This window comes from Camelina sativa, chromosome 7 (assembly GCF_000633955.1).
Source record: "Camelina sativa cultivar DH55 chromosome 7, Cs, whole genome shotgun sequence".
In the NCBI taxonomy this organism is placed as follows: domain Eukaryota; kingdom Viridiplantae; phylum Streptophyta; class Magnoliopsida; order Brassicales; family Brassicaceae; genus Camelina; species Camelina sativa.
Window position 1 is genome coordinate 32099985 of NC_025691.1, and position 18982 is coordinate 32118966.

At 37.3% G+C, this 18982-nt stretch overlaps 2 protein-coding genes and 3 pseudogenes across 2 annotated transcripts; 3 read left to right on the top strand and 2 right to left on the bottom strand.

Moving 5' to 3' along the window:
* LOC104703795 (calcium-dependent protein kinase 19-like) lies at positions 1214 to 3822 on the top strand. The gene is made up of 9 exons (XM_010419868.1): positions 1214 to 1633; positions 1729 to 2074; positions 2260 to 2403; positions 2518 to 2670; positions 2764 to 2879; positions 2962 to 3129; positions 3214 to 3341; positions 3423 to 3522; positions 3617 to 3822. The coding sequence occupies exons 1-9, from the start codon at positions 1214 to 1216 to the stop codon at positions 3707 to 3709; spliced, it is 1668 nt and encodes a 555-aa protein (XP_010418170.1). The 3' UTR covers positions 3710 to 3822.
* On the top strand, positions 3941 to 4808 carry LOC109125515 (annotated as a pseudogene).
* On the bottom strand, positions 5437 to 6956 carry LOC104705171 (annotated as a pseudogene).
* Positions 7756 to 8349, bottom strand: LOC104703796. Its single transcript, XM_010419869.1, has 2 exons — positions 8101 to 8349; positions 7756 to 8000 (listed from the first exon to the last, which is right to left on the bottom strand). Exons 1-2 carry the CDS (start codon positions 8347 to 8349, stop codon positions 7803 to 7805), a joined length of 447 nt encoding a protein of 148 aa, XP_010418171.1. The 3' UTR covers positions 7756 to 7802.
* LOC104703797 lies at positions 15264 to 18876 on the top strand (annotated as a pseudogene).

An 18982-nucleotide genomic window follows, 5' to 3' on the forward strand; every position in this document is an offset into this window, starting at 1 on the left:
TATTGTCACCTAAAGCTTTAACAAAGCTTATGCCTTATGTTTGTATACTATATATCATTTTTTTTCAGTGCAAAAACCTTTTTTATATTATTCACCACCAAAACCAATTTCTCAAATTAACTATGCTGCAGGTTTGTCACGAGAAAACACATTAAGAGAATGGTTTCAAGATGTTAAGAAGAACCTCCCATTCTGTTAGAGAGTTAGAGGGTTTCAAACACAGACACTTCTCTTGTGCCTAAACCGGAATCAAGACATAAAGACAAGTGAACCCTTGTGAGCGCTCCATTAACATATCTCCTTCAGATGATTATATGACAAGATAATGGTCTTGAGCAGCGAAAATATTTTACGTTTAGATACAACAACGATGAAGCTGGCCAAAGGCTAATCTGATTCTGAGTATGAATCTAGATAGGTTGTACTTTTGAGCAAACAGTCAAAAAGACTATATCCTTTTTCAAATATGAATCCGAAATGAAGTTTTTGTTTGTTTGTTTGTTAAGCGTTAATATTAATGTTACATATTTGGATTTAAACATATTGTAAAGATTTGTGGAGATGAAACAAAGAGTAGTTACAACTCCAAGCCAACTCTTTATATTATTAATCCAAGGTTAGTCCCCACCACAAGACCCCTCTGATTTTTGTGTTTTCATGTCTCAATGTACAATACCTTAATTAAGAGACATCTTGGACCACACTGTTTAAAATCTTTATAGGGAACTGGAGGACGCTACATTGGTGGTTTCTTTTCTGGATTTACAGACATGATATATATATGTGAAAAAGAAAAACTCACAAAACCAATATTTCTAGAAGTTAAAAGACCAAAACACCAAAATAGAAAATTAAATGTCACGTTTGAGACTTCCTGCGATGATAACATGCCTGCCACTTAAAAAGGCTCCATTAAATTGTTCGTATTGTATAAACATTAGGCTATTTTATTTTCTTGGCGTCCATGGAAATTTTCAAAGACACCACACGAATATAATTTTAATATAGAGAACGAAATAACAAATAAGAATAAAACTATGCAAGCTGTTAAAATTTATATTCTTTTTGGTTTTATAAAATTTATATCTAACATTTGACTTATAGAACATATTACACTAACGTGCTTAGGTGTCGTTATTAAATCCAACAAATAGCTTAAACGCATCATCTAAGGCTATGTCCTAAAAATTTCCTTCTTCAATACAACATAAAAATGGCATGTCTTTGCATCAATCTTAAGAAGAAGCTCAAGAAACCAAAGCAAGACAACAACGAAGAACAAAACACAGAGTTACAGAGCAGAGAAATAACACCAAAACAACAACCTCGTCAAAGACAAACAGCTCCAAGAGCCACTTTCCAAATCGTGGTGCAGCCTCATAAACTACCACTTCCACTTCCAATTCCTCAGCCTCAAGAAAAACAAAAGGTAATGAATCATCCAAAACAAAGCAACTTGCAGCAACCAGAGCCGATCTTAGGGAAACCATTTGAAGACATTAAGGAGAAGTACAGTCTCGGTCGTGAACTAGGTCGTGGCCAATTCGGTATAACGTATATTTGTACAGAGATCTCTTCAGGCAAGAACTTTGCTTGTAAATCCATCTTGAAAAGGAAACTCATCAGAACTCAGGCAAGAATATTTATAAACCCTCACATTTTTACATTACTTTGATTTGAATAAGAGTACTAATTTCCAGAGATTTGATTAAATTTTTTACTTGACAGGACAGAGAGGATGTAAGAAGGGAGATACAGATAATGCATTACTTATCAGGACAACCAAACATTGTTGAGATCAAAGGAGCTTATGAAGACAGACAAAGTGTTCATCTTGTAATGGAGCTTTGCGAAGGGGGTGAGCTCTTTGATAAGATCACTAAACGAGGGCATTACTCAGAGAAAGCAGCCGCAGAGATCACTAGAAGTGTGGTTAAAGTAGTACAGATTTGTCATTTCATGGGTGTGATTCATCGCGACCTTAAACCCGAAAACTTCTTGTTATCTGGTAAAGATGAAGCTTCCTCAATGCTCAAGGCTACGGATTTTGGTGTCTCAGTCTTCATCGAAGAAGGTATATATAGCCAAAATGAGGAAATATGCTTATCATAAATGGATAAACTTTCTTTCTTGCAACCTAAGAAACGATCTTTATGCTGTTTCTTCCTATTCAAGAAACTATTACTCTGGTTCTGTTTTGCCTCTTTCTTCAACTGCTATCTGATTTTGAATGAATCTAAACCGATCCGTTGTTTTCAGGGAAAGTGTACGAAGACATTGTGGGAAGTGCATATTACGTTGCACCAGAAGTTCTGAAGAGAAATTACGGCAAAGCAATAGATATATGGAGCGCCGGAGTTATTCTCTACATTCTTCTCTGCGGCACTCCTCCATTTTGGGCCGGTAAAGTGATCTTTGCTTACCTTTGTGCCTTGACGAAACTGAACCACACTTGGTTTGGTTTTGTGATTTCTCTAGTTTAGTACGAGTTCTTACATTTTTGGTTATTTTGTGCAGAGAGTGATAAGGGGATATTTGCGGAGATTTTGAGAGGGGAGATTGATTTTGAGTCGGAACCATGGCCATCGATTTCCGAGAGTGCTAAGGATTTGGTGAGGAACATGTTAAAACATGATCCAACAGAACGGTTTACTGCAGCTCAAGTCTTAGGTAAAGCCTTACTAGTATATATATTACTCGGTTTTGTTTCGGTTAACTGTTTAAAATCAGGGAAATTGAACCGGTTTTGGTTCTTTTCTTTAGAACATCCGTGGATACGAGAAGGTGGAGAAGCTTCTGATAAGCCAATTGATAGCGCGGTTTTGTCGCGGATGAAGCAACTACGAGCTATGAATAAGCTCAAGAAGCTTGCACTAAAAGTAAGTATTTTCGAAGAACTCGGTTTAGTGGTGAAGTTAGACCGGTTTTTTGATTTATTGGTTTGATTTGGTTTGGTTTTAGTTTATTGCGCAAAATCTAAAAGAAGAGGAACTCAAAGGTCTCAAGACAATGTTTGCAAACATGGACACTGATAAGAGCGGTACAATCACATACGACGAATTGAAATCCGGACTGGAAAAACTCGGTTCGAGGTTAACCGAAACCGAAGTTAAACAACTCTTGGAAGATGTAAGGGAGAGTTTTGTGAAGTTTTTTTCCTAACTTGTTTAATAAACCGGTTTAGATTAATTTGGTTAATGTGTTTCGGTTTAGGCTGATGTCGATGGGAACGGTACGATTGATTACATTGAGTTCATCTCAGCTACGATGAACCGGTTCAGAGTAGAAAGAGAGGAGAATTTGTTCAAAGCTTTTCAACATTTCGATAAAGATAACAGCGGGTATATTCGAGAACCGATATGTACCAAACTCATAAACCAGACTCTAACCGGATTAACCAAGTATGTACATGTATTTTGTAGGTTTATTTCAAGACATGAACTAGAAACAGCAATGAAAGAGTATAATATGGGAGATGATGCCATGATCAAAGAGATTATCTTAGAAGTTGATGCTGATAATGTAAGTCAAATTTTATGAAATATTTAATATATAATTTGATTAATTTAATGATATTTTAAAAAAATTCTAATTCATTATTGTTTTTTTTTTAAAGGATGGAAGTATTAATTATCAAGAGTTTTGCAATATGATGAAGAAGAGCTGCTCATCAAAATCACAACAATCGAAATTGGTTCAATCCATTTGAGGAGGACCATATATTCCTAAAGNTTTTTTTTTTTTTTTTTTCTTGGTGTGAAAATTATAAAATTTGTTTAGTACATAAATTTTCCTGTGTTATTTGGATAATAATAAACTTTCCAAAATTGATAATACTCCACATAATTTTTTTGGGTTTTTTCCCCCTAAATTAACCAAATTCCATAGATGATTTTGTAAACCAATTTCGGTTTACACTTAACCGGTTTGTTATTGCGATTTTAAGGTTTTCGATTCGACAGAGAACCTTGGGCAAAAGGCAACTGCTTTGTCCAATTCGTTCTCTTCTGTTGCTAGTGCTGCTGCTGATGTTGTGAGTCTTCAAAAAGGTAAGAACTTTACGGTCTCTTACCTGGTTGGTTCACTTGGTTTCACTACAAAGCTCGCTGAATCAATCTCAAGAAAGGTTAGCTTTGAGGACAAGGCTAATCCGGGTTCTGTTTTGGGTCTTCTCAAAATTCATGGGTTCACTAATTCTCAGATCTCAAGCATTATCCAAAATTGCTAATAGCAGATGATGAGAAGTCAGTTATTCCCAAGCTTAAGTTTTTGCAGTAGTCCAGCTCTGAGCTCAGTGAGACTGTTTCAAAAGTTCCTAAAATCTTAGGAATGAAAGGAGACAAAACTATCAGTGTATACTATGATTTCGTCAAAGAGATTGTGGAAGCTGATAAGAGTTCTAAGTACAAAAATTTGTGTCATTCTTTGCCAGAGGGTAGCAGGCACGAGAATAAAGTCAGGAATATATTGGTTTTGAGAGACTTTGGTGTGCCTCAGAGGTTGTTATTCTCTTTGCTCATCTCTGATGGCCAACTTGTATGTGGGAAAGAGAGATTTGAAGAATCACTCAAGAGAGTTGTTGAGATGGGTTTTGATCCAACCACCTCAAAGTTTGTTGAAGCTCTGCGTGTGTTTTACGACAAAGGGATAGGATAGAAGATAAAGTAAATGTCTATAAAAGGTTAGGTTTGGCTGTGAATGATGTATGGGAAATGTTCAAGAAGTGGCCAATCTCTCTTACTCACTCGGAGAAGAAGATAGCCAACTGCTTTGAAACTTTTGTTGGGCTAGGGATTCACCACATATGAGTTTGTGATGATGGTCAAACGCCAGCCTTTGGATAAGAAAAGGAACCTCATTCAGTCATGATTCTTCTGCTTCTGTCAGTCACATTACAAGAACAGACCTTCTGAGGAATGAACAACAATGGTGGACAAAGAAAGTGAAGGGGACACTAATCAAACCAAAATGGCCAACTGTTGGTGCGGGAATTAGCACCGCCAACATACCAGTCTATACCAACAAGGAAACCGGTTGCCTAAACTGGGAGTTCTCTCGTGAAGATGAATTCGATCTTTGACTGAAGGCCCAACAGTATAAAGAAGCCCAGTTCAAGAGCATGAAACCGACTTCCAGTTTGCCCGCGGCTGACCTAGCAAGAAATGAGCAACTTTCCTAATTATGAGTCAATTCATTAGGAAAGTAATTATATTCTGTAATCTATCGCATATTATAAATAGAGTGATACTCCTTCATTGTAAGGGATCCAACAATTAATACAAGAAACCCTAATTCTTCATTGTTCTTGAGAAAAACCCTAACTTGTTTTCCAAGAGATTTCAATTCCCTTTTGCTTGTTAGCTTTGATCCGATTTCTTAAGAGAGATAGCTTTATTGAATTTGTTTCCCCCTTCAAACAAATTCATTGTGTGAAAATCAGTTTCTACACGAACCGACCTGCATACAAAACTAAAGCACAAAAACCACACCAATGCATAAAATTGAACAAATGTATAAAATAGTCCACAATGTAAGTGTTTCCACAAGAGTTGCTCTACGGCCTCTTATCTATAAGTGGAGCCTATAAGGCAGAGAAAGATAGAACACAAATATATATAGCTTGAGAACAGAGTTCAATCAGACCAAGTCAAAGAAATATATACAAGTGGGTTCAATATGTCCTGATAGATTGACAAAAACAAACTGCAAGATATAAAAACTTGTTAGCATTAGGCAGATGAAAAAAAATAAAAAACAGCAAGAATAGTTTTTAAAGAGCAGGGATCGAGAAGATAAGAATTTTAGATATTGACAAGCAGAATGTAAGACCTTAACGCTATATGAGTGTGAGACCTTAACGCTATATGAGTGTGAGAGAGGATCAAGTTTGTAGACATCACTGGAGCACACAACCTTCCCCCAAGCCTCGTCTCCCTGGCATCTCTCCATGGAAATCTCGGCAGACCAAAGCTCCGAACTCTCAGGAACTCCGAGTGTGAGTTCCAGAAGATGACAATGTTCCCAGCAGAGTTGCTACAGAGTCTGCTGATATCATATTTGACCTTGGTTGGTACAAAGTGCAGACAGAGTAGTCTCGAACCATAGAGAGACCTTTGAAACTCTTCCAAACCTTTCACCTCTTTCCAATCCAACTCATCTGGCTCACACCACAGTATTCTCCCACGAGTACCACGACAGTACAAAAAGTTCCCAATGGCACACCAATCGTTTCTGTTTCCTGACTTAGAATCCTGTTTCTTCCCTTTTCTCCATGTACCTTCACTTGGCAAGAAGTATAAGCTTTGTTCCTCCTCATCAACAGCGTAAACCTTCTGCTCGATCACCACACTTTTGTGGATACCGTCGGGTATCTCTAGGATTGTCAAAGTACTCCAATTTTGAGTCTTTAGGTTAAATACCTCAGCCCAGTTTGAACCAAACTCCTCACAACCTCCAAAAACATATATTTTCCCGTTGAGGAGACTTGCTGTTGGGGAAGCACGAGGCACCTTCAAGGATGGGACACGGTGCCATGTCTTAGAGAAACAATCGAGGAACCAGACATCAAAAGTGGGTGTGCCTTTTATGAGTCCACCGATCACGTAGAGTCCCCAATCCACCACCACAAAAGAGGATGACTCCGGAGCCTGATAAGGGTTCGATGGGATCGGCCTCAGCCGGCGAGTACGGGTGAGGAGGATGAACCAGCGTGGGTTTGGATCAGGAGAGATGCGTAAGCAGACATAAAAAGATGCCTCAGTGCAACGAATAAGCGATCGTGCGCTACAAAGCTCATGGGAAAGTACGAGAGAGCGGTGTCTCTTGGAGACGAGGGATAAGTTCGCGTGGTCCAATCTTGAGACGCGAGCCATGCAACTCAAAGCCACCGCGTCTGGCAACGACGACCATGGCGTCGTCATCTTCCTCCTTTTACTCTGTGGTGTCATTCCAGTCATAGCTAATTGTAAATCACTTTAGAACAACTATGGAACTACAACTACTTTATATAATGGTTCATGTCCTATTGTGACTTGTAAAAATTTAAAGTTTTCCTTCTGTTTACTTATTATTAATTATTAAATATGAACTAAATCCTTTTTCAAATATGAACCGATTTTTCACAAAAAGATATTGTCGTTGCCAGTTATATGGCAATGATTTAATTTAATGTTCGGGACCTTTGGGTTATAATTTGTTTCCATAAGTTGCAGCGGACATATTTGATTTTTTAATTTTTCACTTTTTCATATCTTTAAAAACTAAATTTCCTAAATGTTAGCAAGATAATTTGGCAACAACAAAAAAATAATTTAGATCCTTAACTATTTCTTTGACCATAAGACCAGCAAAAGATTTTCTAGAGGAAGTCCAGAGTTTAGTTTTTATAGGCAATGAAGCAGACTCATCAAAATTGAAACATTTCAAAATCTGACTCAAAATCCACGCGTTTATCCGTTTAGAATATAAAATGACTGTTTTACCCCTAACACAAATAAATTAATTTATCTTTTTCTAATAGTATTTTGATGTAATTTTTTTACAAAACTAATGTTGTTTTGTTAAAATACTTTTCAATTAATATGAGAGATTTTACCAAGCAAAACAATTATTAATAAACTACAACTTTTTTAATCTTGGTTTTAAACGAAAACTATCTTATTAAAAAAAACTTAATTTTATTTGCGTAAAAAAAAAGAACTTAATTTTATTCAAGATTTTCTCAATGTAATATTATTATATGTAATATGTGAGATATTGACAAACTAATAATATTTCTTAAGAGAAAAATGTATTTAATTAAATCATATATTTGTCAAATCCTTTGTATCCCATTTATACATAAACTTAAAAGTTCCCGCTGCATTATTTCGTACATATATTCCATCTTTTTGCGCTTGCCAGAAACATACGTTCGGTTTTCTACCCCCACATATGTTATGTATAAAACTTTCTTTCCCGATAAATGCGTTAAACGTTGCATGCTGCTCATAATTAGGTCCCTGAAAATAATACCATGACAAAAAGTATATGTATTTCAAATCTACCATGTAAATATAAAAACGAGAAAGTATTATAAAAATAAATTTTGAAATTAATTACCTTCCATAAGTTGCGCCATATCAAAGTTCTTGGAAATACTTTGAATTTGATTATCCATTCAGTATTGGAGGGAAGAAAAGTAACTTTCGTCGATTTGTCTGTGCCAGATCTACAGTTGACCATAAGTTTATTGTTATTTGCAAGATGATTTGAAATTTCAATGTTAAAATTTCTAAATATAAGAAGGGAATTTGTTTTTTGGATGGAGATGAAAAATAAGAATATGAAACAAATTAGAACTTTCTCCATCTTATTATTTTGTTTTATTCTCCTGTAATATGTAATATATATATATATATACTTTTCACATACACATGTATTTAGGTATTTTCATAAATAATTTGTTGACTTCATACATTTGTATGTATGACTTAATTTTGTTAACTTCATAGCTCATACATTTATGGTCTTTTTCATAGTCTTTCCATTTCATATTTAATTATATAACTAAATTTTTATAAGGTTATTCTATAGATTTAGTCTATATATATAGAAATTTTCTAATAAAATTTTTCTAATATATATATATATTAGAAAATTTTTATTTGCATCTCTAACATTTTAACGTATTAAAAGTTACAACTATATAACCATTTTAAATCCCATTTAAATTATTTATTTTTACAAAATAACTATCGAATAATAAGAAAAATCAGATTTTGTAGAAGAATGCTTCTGTTTTTTTTTTTTTTTATCTACATCATCTTATATTTTCTTTATTATAGTGAATTACAACACCTAATCTATTGGACTTTTTAAATGTTTAATATATATATTTAGGCCATGAGTGGAGACATGTAAAGTACGTATTTCAAAGCACGTTTTTGTGAAACTTATTTTAGACCCCAATCAGCAAAACAATTGTAATTTGTGTTTTTCTAAAAAAAAAAAATGTTAGTTGCGGTTTTGTAGCTTTCATATTAGTCATGGAGCGCACTAACTACCTATTACTACCTATTACCATGCGTTATTTGAAAAAACGCACACACAATATTTTTTTAACAGAAAACTTTTGTTTTTCCTTGTGTGTTGTTTCTCGTGTTTTGCTTGTAATTTTAACATCTAACTTATGTTGAATAAATCAAATTAAAAAAACTAACACGTACTCCCTCCGTTTTATAATATAAGATGTTTTAGAGAAACTTTTGTGTTTCATAATATAATATAAGATGTTATCAGTTTTCTATGCAACTTTTAGAGTAATTTAATACTTTATATTATGCAATATTGTTTATAATTGGTTAAACTTTTTAAAAGTAGTAATTTCTTAATCTTCGTGCTTTACTCAAAACATTCTATATTTTGAAAAGGAGGAAATATTTTATTAAACAAAATTTTTTATATGTCTTTTCTTTCTTCTTTCTCTCCTTCAAATAGTTTTAGAATGCATTTTCAAAAAAAAAAAAAAAAAATCACTTATCTTTAAAAGAAATTTCAAAATGTAATATATAAAAGTAATTTTAGTAGTATACATATATAAATAATTTTAATATTGTTATATACTGTGAACCGCAATTTTTCACCAATCAAATATTATTTCGTACCGCTTTTTTGTTTAAACCGCACTTGTCCCGCAAATATATTTTTCTCACATGTACCGCAGTTCAACTGTACCGCACTAAATTATTTGTCCCGCATTACCATTCGGACCCTTAGATTTAAGAATGTGATAGAAGTAAAAAAATAAATTGCACAAAATAATTTACCTTCCAAGACGACTTTTAATTTAAAAGTTCAATGTTTCATTTCAATATCAATCCCGTGCTATTGTCCTCAAGGCTCATAAACCCCATCGTCAAATTTTTGATTTTTGTGAATTTGGGGTTTCGAACTCGAGCACTCATCGATCTTTACCAGGACTCGCGCGTCTACTCTTTCGTCTTCCCTCTAAGTTTGGAGAAGCTTTGAGATTGAAGCAGATTGCTTCAAACTGTGGCTTCTCTTACTTCTCTTCCACTCAATTACTTGTTCGGTTATTAGTTTTTCCCTTGTTGTCATGTATTCTTGAAGAAGATAGAGAGAAATAGAAATAACTTTGTTTTCTTATTTCTTCAACCTTAAGTTTCTCTTACAAAGACATAGTGTTTATATAGGGATACAATGTTAAAACCCTAAAGTCTAGATCCTTCTACACTTGTCCAGCTGGTGTGAGTTGTCTTCAATATCACATGATCCTAGAAGCTCAAACCTATTTTGTAATGTCACTGTCGGACCTCCTGCAGCTTCTGTTGATTCTCTATTTCCTCTGTTTTTGTCTTCTGCAACATTTACCAAACCTCTGACTTGTTCTGTTCTGTTTTTGTCTTCTTTTGCAGGTAAACGTTGGCGTGAGTTGGGTACATAAGCTGATGGGCTTGAGCTGGACCTGAGTTCTGTTGGGCCTTTATCACAAACAATGTTTATTGGAGGCTGTATTGTTTATACGCCCCCGCAAACTTGGAGTAGGTGGCACAATGACTCCAAGTTTGAATCGCAATTCCTCAAAAAGACCCTGCGGAAGTGACTTAGTGAAGACATCAGCAATCTGGTAATCTGCAGAGATGTGATTGACAATGAGATTACCAAAAGCCACTTGCTCACGAACATAATGATAATGGTTAGCGAAGTGCTTTGTGCGAGCATGAAAACTTGGATTTGCAGTGAGGTACACAGTGGAGAGATTGTCGCAGAACAACTCAGGTGTTGCAAACTGAGGGAAACCAAGACTGCGAAGAAGATTCACAAGCCAGGTGATCTCGGAGGTAGCTTCGGACATAGCTCGATACTCGGCTTCTGTAGAGCTTTTGGAGACCGTAGGTTGTTTGCGAGAAGACCAGGAGATGATGTTATCACCAAGGAATGTACAAAAACCACCAGTGGAACGACTTGTTTTGTTGCAGCCGATATAGTCACTATCACTAAACACTCTCATCTTGCAATTGGTGGTGTTGCTGAAAGAAATTCCCATTGTAGTAGTACCCTTTATGTAGCGAAGTATATGTTTGAGATGTTGAAAATCAGAGACAGTAGGGGCATGCATCTTTTGACACACATAATTGACAGAAAACTGAATATCTGATCTTGTAAGAGTCAGATATTGCAGTTTGCCAGCAAGACTGCGAAAGTATTTAGGATTCTCAAAGAGGCGATCTTGATGTGGAGTTTTGTTGAGTTGTTGTGGTAGCGGTGTAGCAACAGAAGAACAATTTGACATAGCTGCAACAATAAGAAGGTCTTCCGCATATTTCTGTTGAGAAAGAAACAGGCTACCCGAGTGAAAATGAGCCTGAATCCCGAGAAAATAATGCAGTTGACCGAGATCCTTCATTCAAAAACGTTTGTTGAGCTCTTTAAGAAGGCTGTTGAGGAGGCTGGAGGAATTTCCTGTGATCACCATGTCATCAACATAAAGCAACAAGAAGATAACATCCCCATTTTTAGCACAAATGAAGAGAGAAGGATCAGGAATGCTGCAAAAGAAACCAAATTCAAGCAAAAAATTGCTAAACTTATCAAACCACGCTCTTGGAGCTTGTTTAAGTCCATAGAGTGATTTGTGCAGTAGCCATACATGATCAGGATGTTCTTCATCCACAAAGCCTGCAGGTTGTTTTATGTAAACAGTTTCTGTAAGGTCCCCATGGAGAAAAGCATTGTGGACATCCATTTGTTTGAGTTCCCAATTGAGAAGAGTATCAATGTGGAGAACAGCTCGAACTGTAGGAGTGCGAACAACTGGACTATATGTTTCAAGATAGTCAATGCCCATTCGTCCTTGAGAGCCTCGGTGACTGTTTTAGGCATTGGATGAGATATTTTGTGAGAGAGAAGGGCATAGCGCTGATTTGGTTTGCTAATGCCTGATTTTAATCTTGTGATCATCGGATGAGTCAACGCCAGTTGAAGTTCTGCAGTTGATGTTTTAGGTTGATCTATAGCACCGAATGTGGTCAGCTGAGGTGGTGATGAGAGAATACTGTTGCCTATAGGAACAAGGTCTAAGCTTTCCGTACACTCAGTACATTCCTCATCACTATCAGCTGAGCAATCGGGTGAACAGTCATTAGATGTTGAGAGAGTGGGAGCAGAATCAGCTTGAGCTGGAATTGCAGAATCATCTTGAGCTGGAGTTGAGAGAGTGGGAGCAGAGTCTGCAGAATATAAAGGTTCACTTGAATCTTGTTCAGTGACTGAAGTAACTGGAGTGACTGGAGAGAGTTGAGAACCGCTGCAAGAACCTTTGATCCATGTTGTATACAGAGAAGAGTATGTATCCGCAAATGGGAATGAGGCTTCATCAAATATAACATGTCGAATCAAATATACACGACCTGTAGGAGGATGATAGCAACGATATCCCTTGTATTTCTCTGTGTAACCCAGAAAAATACACTTGAGAGACCGTGGATCAAACTTGTTTAATGCATATGGCCCAAGCGTTGGGTAGCAGGCACATCCGAAGGTGCGTAGAGCTGAGTAATCTGGGGCCTTGCCGTGCAAAACTTCATATGGACTATGATCACGATCAAGTGAGGTTGTTGGTAAGAGATTGCAGAGAAAATTTGCAGTGAAAAATGCCTCCACCCAATAACTTTGAGGTGTCTTACTTTGAAACATAAGAGTAAGACCCATTTCTGTAAGTTGCCTATGTTTTCTTTCTGCCAACCCATTTTGTTGTGGTGTGTGTGGACAGGAGATATAGTGTTGTATACCAGACTCTTGCAAGTGATTCAAGAACCTTTGACTTATGAATTCACCTCCACCATCAGACTGAAATATGCCAATTTTGTTTTGAAGAAGATTTTCAACAAGAAGCTGATACTTGATGAATATAGAGCAGAAATCTGACTTTCTCTTAAGAGGATAAAACCAACAATATCTTGAAAAGTTGTCAATAAAGACTACATAGAACCTGAATCCCTGAATGGAAGAGAAAGGAGAAGGACCCCAGAGATCACAATGAACTCTCTCTAAGGGTCTAGATTCATGAAAATTAGAAGAAACAAACGGCAATTTTGAACTCTTACCTAACCGACACGATTCACACATGTTGGTGGTACTTTTATTGATTTGAATCGCCTTATTCACAGAAAGAAGTTGGAGAACTTGAGTGTTATGATGTCCCAATCTTCGATGCCAAACTTCATCAGAAGTTTTGATTTGTCTGGTAGAGTAGAACGTCTTAAACTTTCCATCCTCCAATTTGTAAAGACCATCATTTTCCTTTCCCTTTGTCAGAACATGCCTTGTTTGCTTGTCCTTAATAAGAACATCATCAGAATCAAACGTGATTGCACAAGGATAGTCCTTAGTCAATTTTGAAACTGAAAGCAAAGATTTCACTATTGCAGGACAAACCAACACATCGTTTAATGGGAGATTACCTGAAGTAGAAGGTAGATTTGCTGAACCGATGTGAGTTATAGGGAGAAAATTACCATCACCTGCCATGACTGTATCTGTTCCGGTGTAAGGCTGAGCTTTCTGCAAACGTTGAGTGGTGTTGGTAATATGAGCTGTTGCACCGGAATCAGGATACCAAGCACCATCGTCAGTTATATCGGTGATATGAAGAGCAGAGAAAGCTGCAGCTGCAACCTTCGGTTTCTGATACTCTTCATCAAAGCGGTACCAATAATCTAGAGCATTATGTCCTCGTTTGCTGCAGATCTGACAGACTGGTAACTCAGGTTTAGTGGAACCGTGAGAAGAGCTTGGAAACTGAGAAGAGACTGAAAACTGAGGAGATCCTGAGAACTGTTGGTGGAAGCCACGTCCTCTGGTTGAGAAACCGTTTCCGCGTCCTCTTCCTCTANAATCAAACGTGATTGCACAAGGATAGTCCTTAGTCAATTTTGAAACTGAAATCAAAGATTTCACTATTGCAGGACAAACCAACACATCGTTTAATGGGAGATTACCTGAAGTAGAAGGTAGATTTGCTGAACCGATGTGAGTTATAGGGAGAAAATTACCATTACCTGCCATGATTGTATCTGTTCCGGTGTAAGGTTGAGCTTTCTGCAAACGTTGAGTGCTGTTGGTAATATGAGCTGTTGCACCGGAATCTGGATACCAAGCACCATCGTCAGTTACATCGGTGATATGAAGAGCAGAGAAAGCTGCAGCTGCAACCTCCGGTTTCTGATACTCTTCATCAAAGCGGTACCAACAATCTAGAGCATTATGTCCTCGTTTGATGCAGATCTGACAGACTGGTAACTCAGGTTTAGTGGAACCGTGAGAAGAGCTTGGAAACTGAGAAGAGACTGAAAACTGAGGAGATCCTGAGAACTGTTGGTGGAAGCCACGTCCTCTGGTTGAGAAACCGTTTCCGCGTCCTCTTCCTCTACTACCACGTCCTCTGCCTGAGAAGTTGGACGACCACATGGTGTGAAAGGCAAGGTGTGGAGTGACATCAGACGAGTTGGAGTAGCCTTGGAGTCGATCCTCATAACCAGTTAGTCGGGAGATCACATTTTCATAAGTTGGTTGAGGACTTCGATCCATTGAGTCTTCGATGACAGTGATTATTGGCTCATAGTCACGACTTAGGCCTCTTAAAGCAGCAAAAATCTCCATCTTCTCACTAACATGATCACCAATGGAAGCTAACTGATCGCAAATGTCTTTAATGCTCCGAAGATAGTCAGACATGTTCTTGTCCAACTTTTCAGAGTTTTGCAGGCGACGTTGCAGTTCAAACAATCTAGAAGAAGAGGTGCGATTGAAGTGAGAAATTAGAGTATCCCAGATCTCTTGAGCAGTTGCAGCGCCAAAGACTAGACGAAGAACATTCTCAGTCATTGAGCCAAGCAGCCATGCCTTAACGACTTGGTCAGACCTGGACCAACTCTCAAAGTACGGATTGAGAACATCTTCAACCTTCCCTTCTTTGCTGCAGATAGGTATAGTCTTCTCCAATGATTTGAGGGCGCCATTAACAAAGCCAAGTAGATCTTGAATTTGGAGAAAAGATTCGAACTGAGATTTCCAGATAATATAGTTTTGCTCAGTAAGGTTTAGAGTAACACAATTTGAGATGTGTAGTGAAGGAGTAGAGTAGAAGTCCATGTTTCTATCCATAGTTCTGATACCATGAAGAAGATAGAGAGTAATAAAAATAACTTTGTTTTCTTATTTCTTCAACCTTAAGTTTCTGTTACAAAGACATAGTATTTATATAGGGATACAATGTTAAAACCCTAAAGTCTAGATCCTTCTACACTTGTCCAGCTGGTGTGAGTTGTCTTGGATATCACATGATCCTAGAAGCTCAAATCTATTTTGATTTTTTGTTTCCACTGTTTTTGTCTTCTGCAACAATTCTATGATTCTCCATGGAAGAAGATTGGCCCAGTTGCAGAAATGGCCTAATTTTAGTGTTTCAGTTCAAAAGGCAACACCTTTCCCCAATTCCTTCTCCTCTGCTAGCGCTGCTGCTGATGTGAGCCTTGGAGATGGTCGAAAAGGTAAGAACTTTACAGTCTCTTACCTCGTTGGTTCATTGGGTTTAACTCCAAAGCTCGCTGAATCAATCTCAAGCAAAGTTAGTTTCGAGGATAAGGTCAATCCTGATTCTGTTCTGAGTCTTTTGAAAAGTTATGGGTTTACTAAGTCTCAGATCTCCAGCATCATTACGGTTTACCCACGATTGCTTGTATTAGATGCTGAGAAGTCCGTTGCTCCCAAGCTTCAGTCTTTGCAGTCTAGAGGAGCTTCAAGCTCTGAGCTCACTGAGATTGTTTCTAAAGTTCCTAAGATCTTGGGGAAGAGAGGGCACAAAGCTACAAGTGTGTACTATGATTTCGTCAAAGACGTCATTGAAGCTGATAAGAGTTCCAATTATGAAAAGTTATGTCATTCTTTCCCACAGGGTAACAAGGAGAACAAGATTAGAAACATTTCGGTTTTGAGAGAATTGGGTGTGGCTCAGAGGTTTTTATTCCCATTGCTCATCTCTGATAGCCAACCTGTATGTGGAAAAGAAAGGTTTGAAGAGTCGCTCAAGAAGGTTATTGAGATGGGGTTTGATCCGGAGACATCAAAGTTTGTTGAAGCTCTGCGTGTTATTTACAGAATGAGTGATAAAACTATAGAGGAGAAAGTGAATGTTTACAAAAGGTTAGGCTTTGGTGTGGCTGATGTATGAACGATCTTCAAGAAGTGGCCTTCTTTTTTATCATACTCAGAGAAGAAGATAACTCATACGTTTGAAACTCTTAAAGGGTGTGGTCTTCTCAAACATGAGGTTCTGTCATTGTTGAAGAAGCATCCAAAATGCATTTGTTCTTCAGAGCAGAAGATTGTGAACTCCATTGAAACATTTTTAAGCCTAGGATTCACCAAAGACGAGTTTGTTATGATGGTCAAGCGGTATCCTCAGTGCATTGACTATACTCCAGAGACAGTGAAGAAGAAAACTGAGTTTATTGTGAAGAAGATGAATTGGCCACTTGAGGCTTTGGTTATGATCCCTCAGGTTTATGGATACAGCCTGGAGAAGAGGACTGTCCCAAGGTGTAATGTTATCAAAACTCTCATGTCAAAAGAACTGATGAAATACGGAAGTGAAGCACCTCCAATGTCATCTGTTTTGACAAGTACCGATCAGGTGTTTATAAAGAGGTATGTGATGAAGCACGACAAGCTGGTGCCTGAGTTGATGGATATCTTCACTGGAGAAAATGGGAAAAAGTCAGAAGTCCTACGGCCAATCCTACAATGAGCAGTATTAAGGTCTGTATTTGTGTTAGTTTTAGATTCGTCCATGAATCTTTATGAGGAAGTGAAATGAGGAGCTTTATTTATAGACTTATGTAATCTCAATTTGAAGTGGATCTGACTCGTTTTAATCTGCAATCCAACTTGGAAAATAACAAAAAGTTAGTCTAAATCTTTTTTGAGTCCTTGAACTCTTTTAGCGGCTTACAATCTTGGAGATATGTGTTACTTTGCATTCACATTCTTATCTGAAATGCAGAAGCCAGACAACTTAGTTAGTCAGGTAACTTACGATCAATCCTATTAGCAAGTTTTCGAAGATAGTGGTGTTGTGATTCCAGACTTGATATTGTAAAGAACCCTGGGTAGTAGTATTTTTCAGGAAGGTTGCAGGCAAGGAGATTAACTTTTTAAGCTCCATCTTTAAACAAAATAATATGACCCTTGCCCCTCTACATGGTTGTTAGATGATCGTCAATTACAGTTTCATTAGCATTGCATGTTCTTAACACCTGAATTTATCCATGAGGAAGAGGTCCCCTTGCAAGTGCAGGTACAGATTTGTTTATAGTTAACCCACGCTTTTCATCTGATTTGTATTTTATTATTAGTTTAGCATATTTTTATAAACAGAGGAATCCAAATTTCTTAAAACTAGGGTTTCACAGTTACTTCTGAATCAATCAAAACATGCGTAAGTGATTCCACTGATCATGTATTCTGTGGTACTCCATGGAAGACGGTGCACTGAGTTACAAAAATGGCCTAGTTTGAGAGTTTCCGTGCAAAATGCTTTTTCTAACTCATTCTCTTCTGCTGCTAATAGAGATGGTCGAAAAGGAAGATTTTTACAGTGCCTAACCTCGTTGATTCATTTGATTTGATTACAGAACCGATCTCCCAGAAAAGTTAGCTTCGAGGGCAAGGTCACTCCTGATTCCGTTCTGAAGCTTTTTACAAGTCATGGCTTCACAGATTCTCAAATCTCCAACATCATTAGGACTTATCCACGATTGCTTATACTAGAGATGCTGAGAAATCACTTGCTCCCAAGCTTCAGTTTTTGCAGTCAAGAGGAGCTTCGAGCTCTGAGCTCACTGATGTTGTTTCGTCAGTTCCTGAAATCTTGGGAAAGAAAGCGGGTAAAAGTATAAGCAGATACTATGATTTCATCAAAGAGGTTTTAGAAGCTGATAAGAGTTCCAAGTTGGAAAAGTTGTGTCATTCTTTGCCGGAGGGTAGTAAGCAGGAGAATACAATCAGAAATCTTTTGGTTTTGAGAGAACTGGGTGTGCCTCAGAGGTTGTTATTCCCTTTGCTCATCTCTGATAGGCAATATGTATCTGGAAAAGAAAGATTTGAAGAATCCCTCAAGAAGGTCGTTGAAATAGGTTTTAATCCAACCACCTCAAAGTTTATCGATGCTCTATGTGTTATTCGAGGATTATGCGACAAAACAATAAAAGAAAAGATCAAATGTCTATAAAAAGTTAGGCTTTTCTGTGGGAGATATATGGGCAATGTTCAAGAAGTATCCAATGTTTCTAGGAGTCTCGGAGAAGAAAATATTGAACTCTGTAGAAACATTTATAGGCCTAACATTCAACCGAGATGAGTTCATGGCAATGGTCAAATGCCATCCTGCATGCTTTGGATATTCTGCAGAGTTGGTGAAGAAGAAAACTGAGTTTGTGGTTAAGAAGATGAATTGGCCGCTAAAGGCTGTGCCTTTGTTCATACAGCATGGAGAAGAGGATTGTACCAAGGTGTAAAGTAATCAAAACTCTCATTTCCAAAGGATTGCTCGGAGGAGACAAAGGAAGTTGAACTCCCTTCAATGCAGTCTTGTCTTGATAGCACACACCACTCATGATAACGTTAAGGAGTGTAGTTTTGATAATCACTTGTCTGATATCAGTTTATGCTTACATTGTAATTCAAATTTCTTCCTTTTTTTCTTTGAGGGGAGAGTTTATTTGCTGCAGATATTGATTGTAATGATGCAATGCACCTCCTGTGTTCTTGCGAATTGGTCATAAAAAGGCCTTCTTTGTTCCTTAACCTTTGGTTTCCTGAGAGGCTAGTAATAAATTGTGTAATCCACTATTTTTAGTTTTTTACACAGACAGAGTAGTCACCAATGCAATGCTTGCCTAAGTTTAGAGACCTGGGTTCGAAT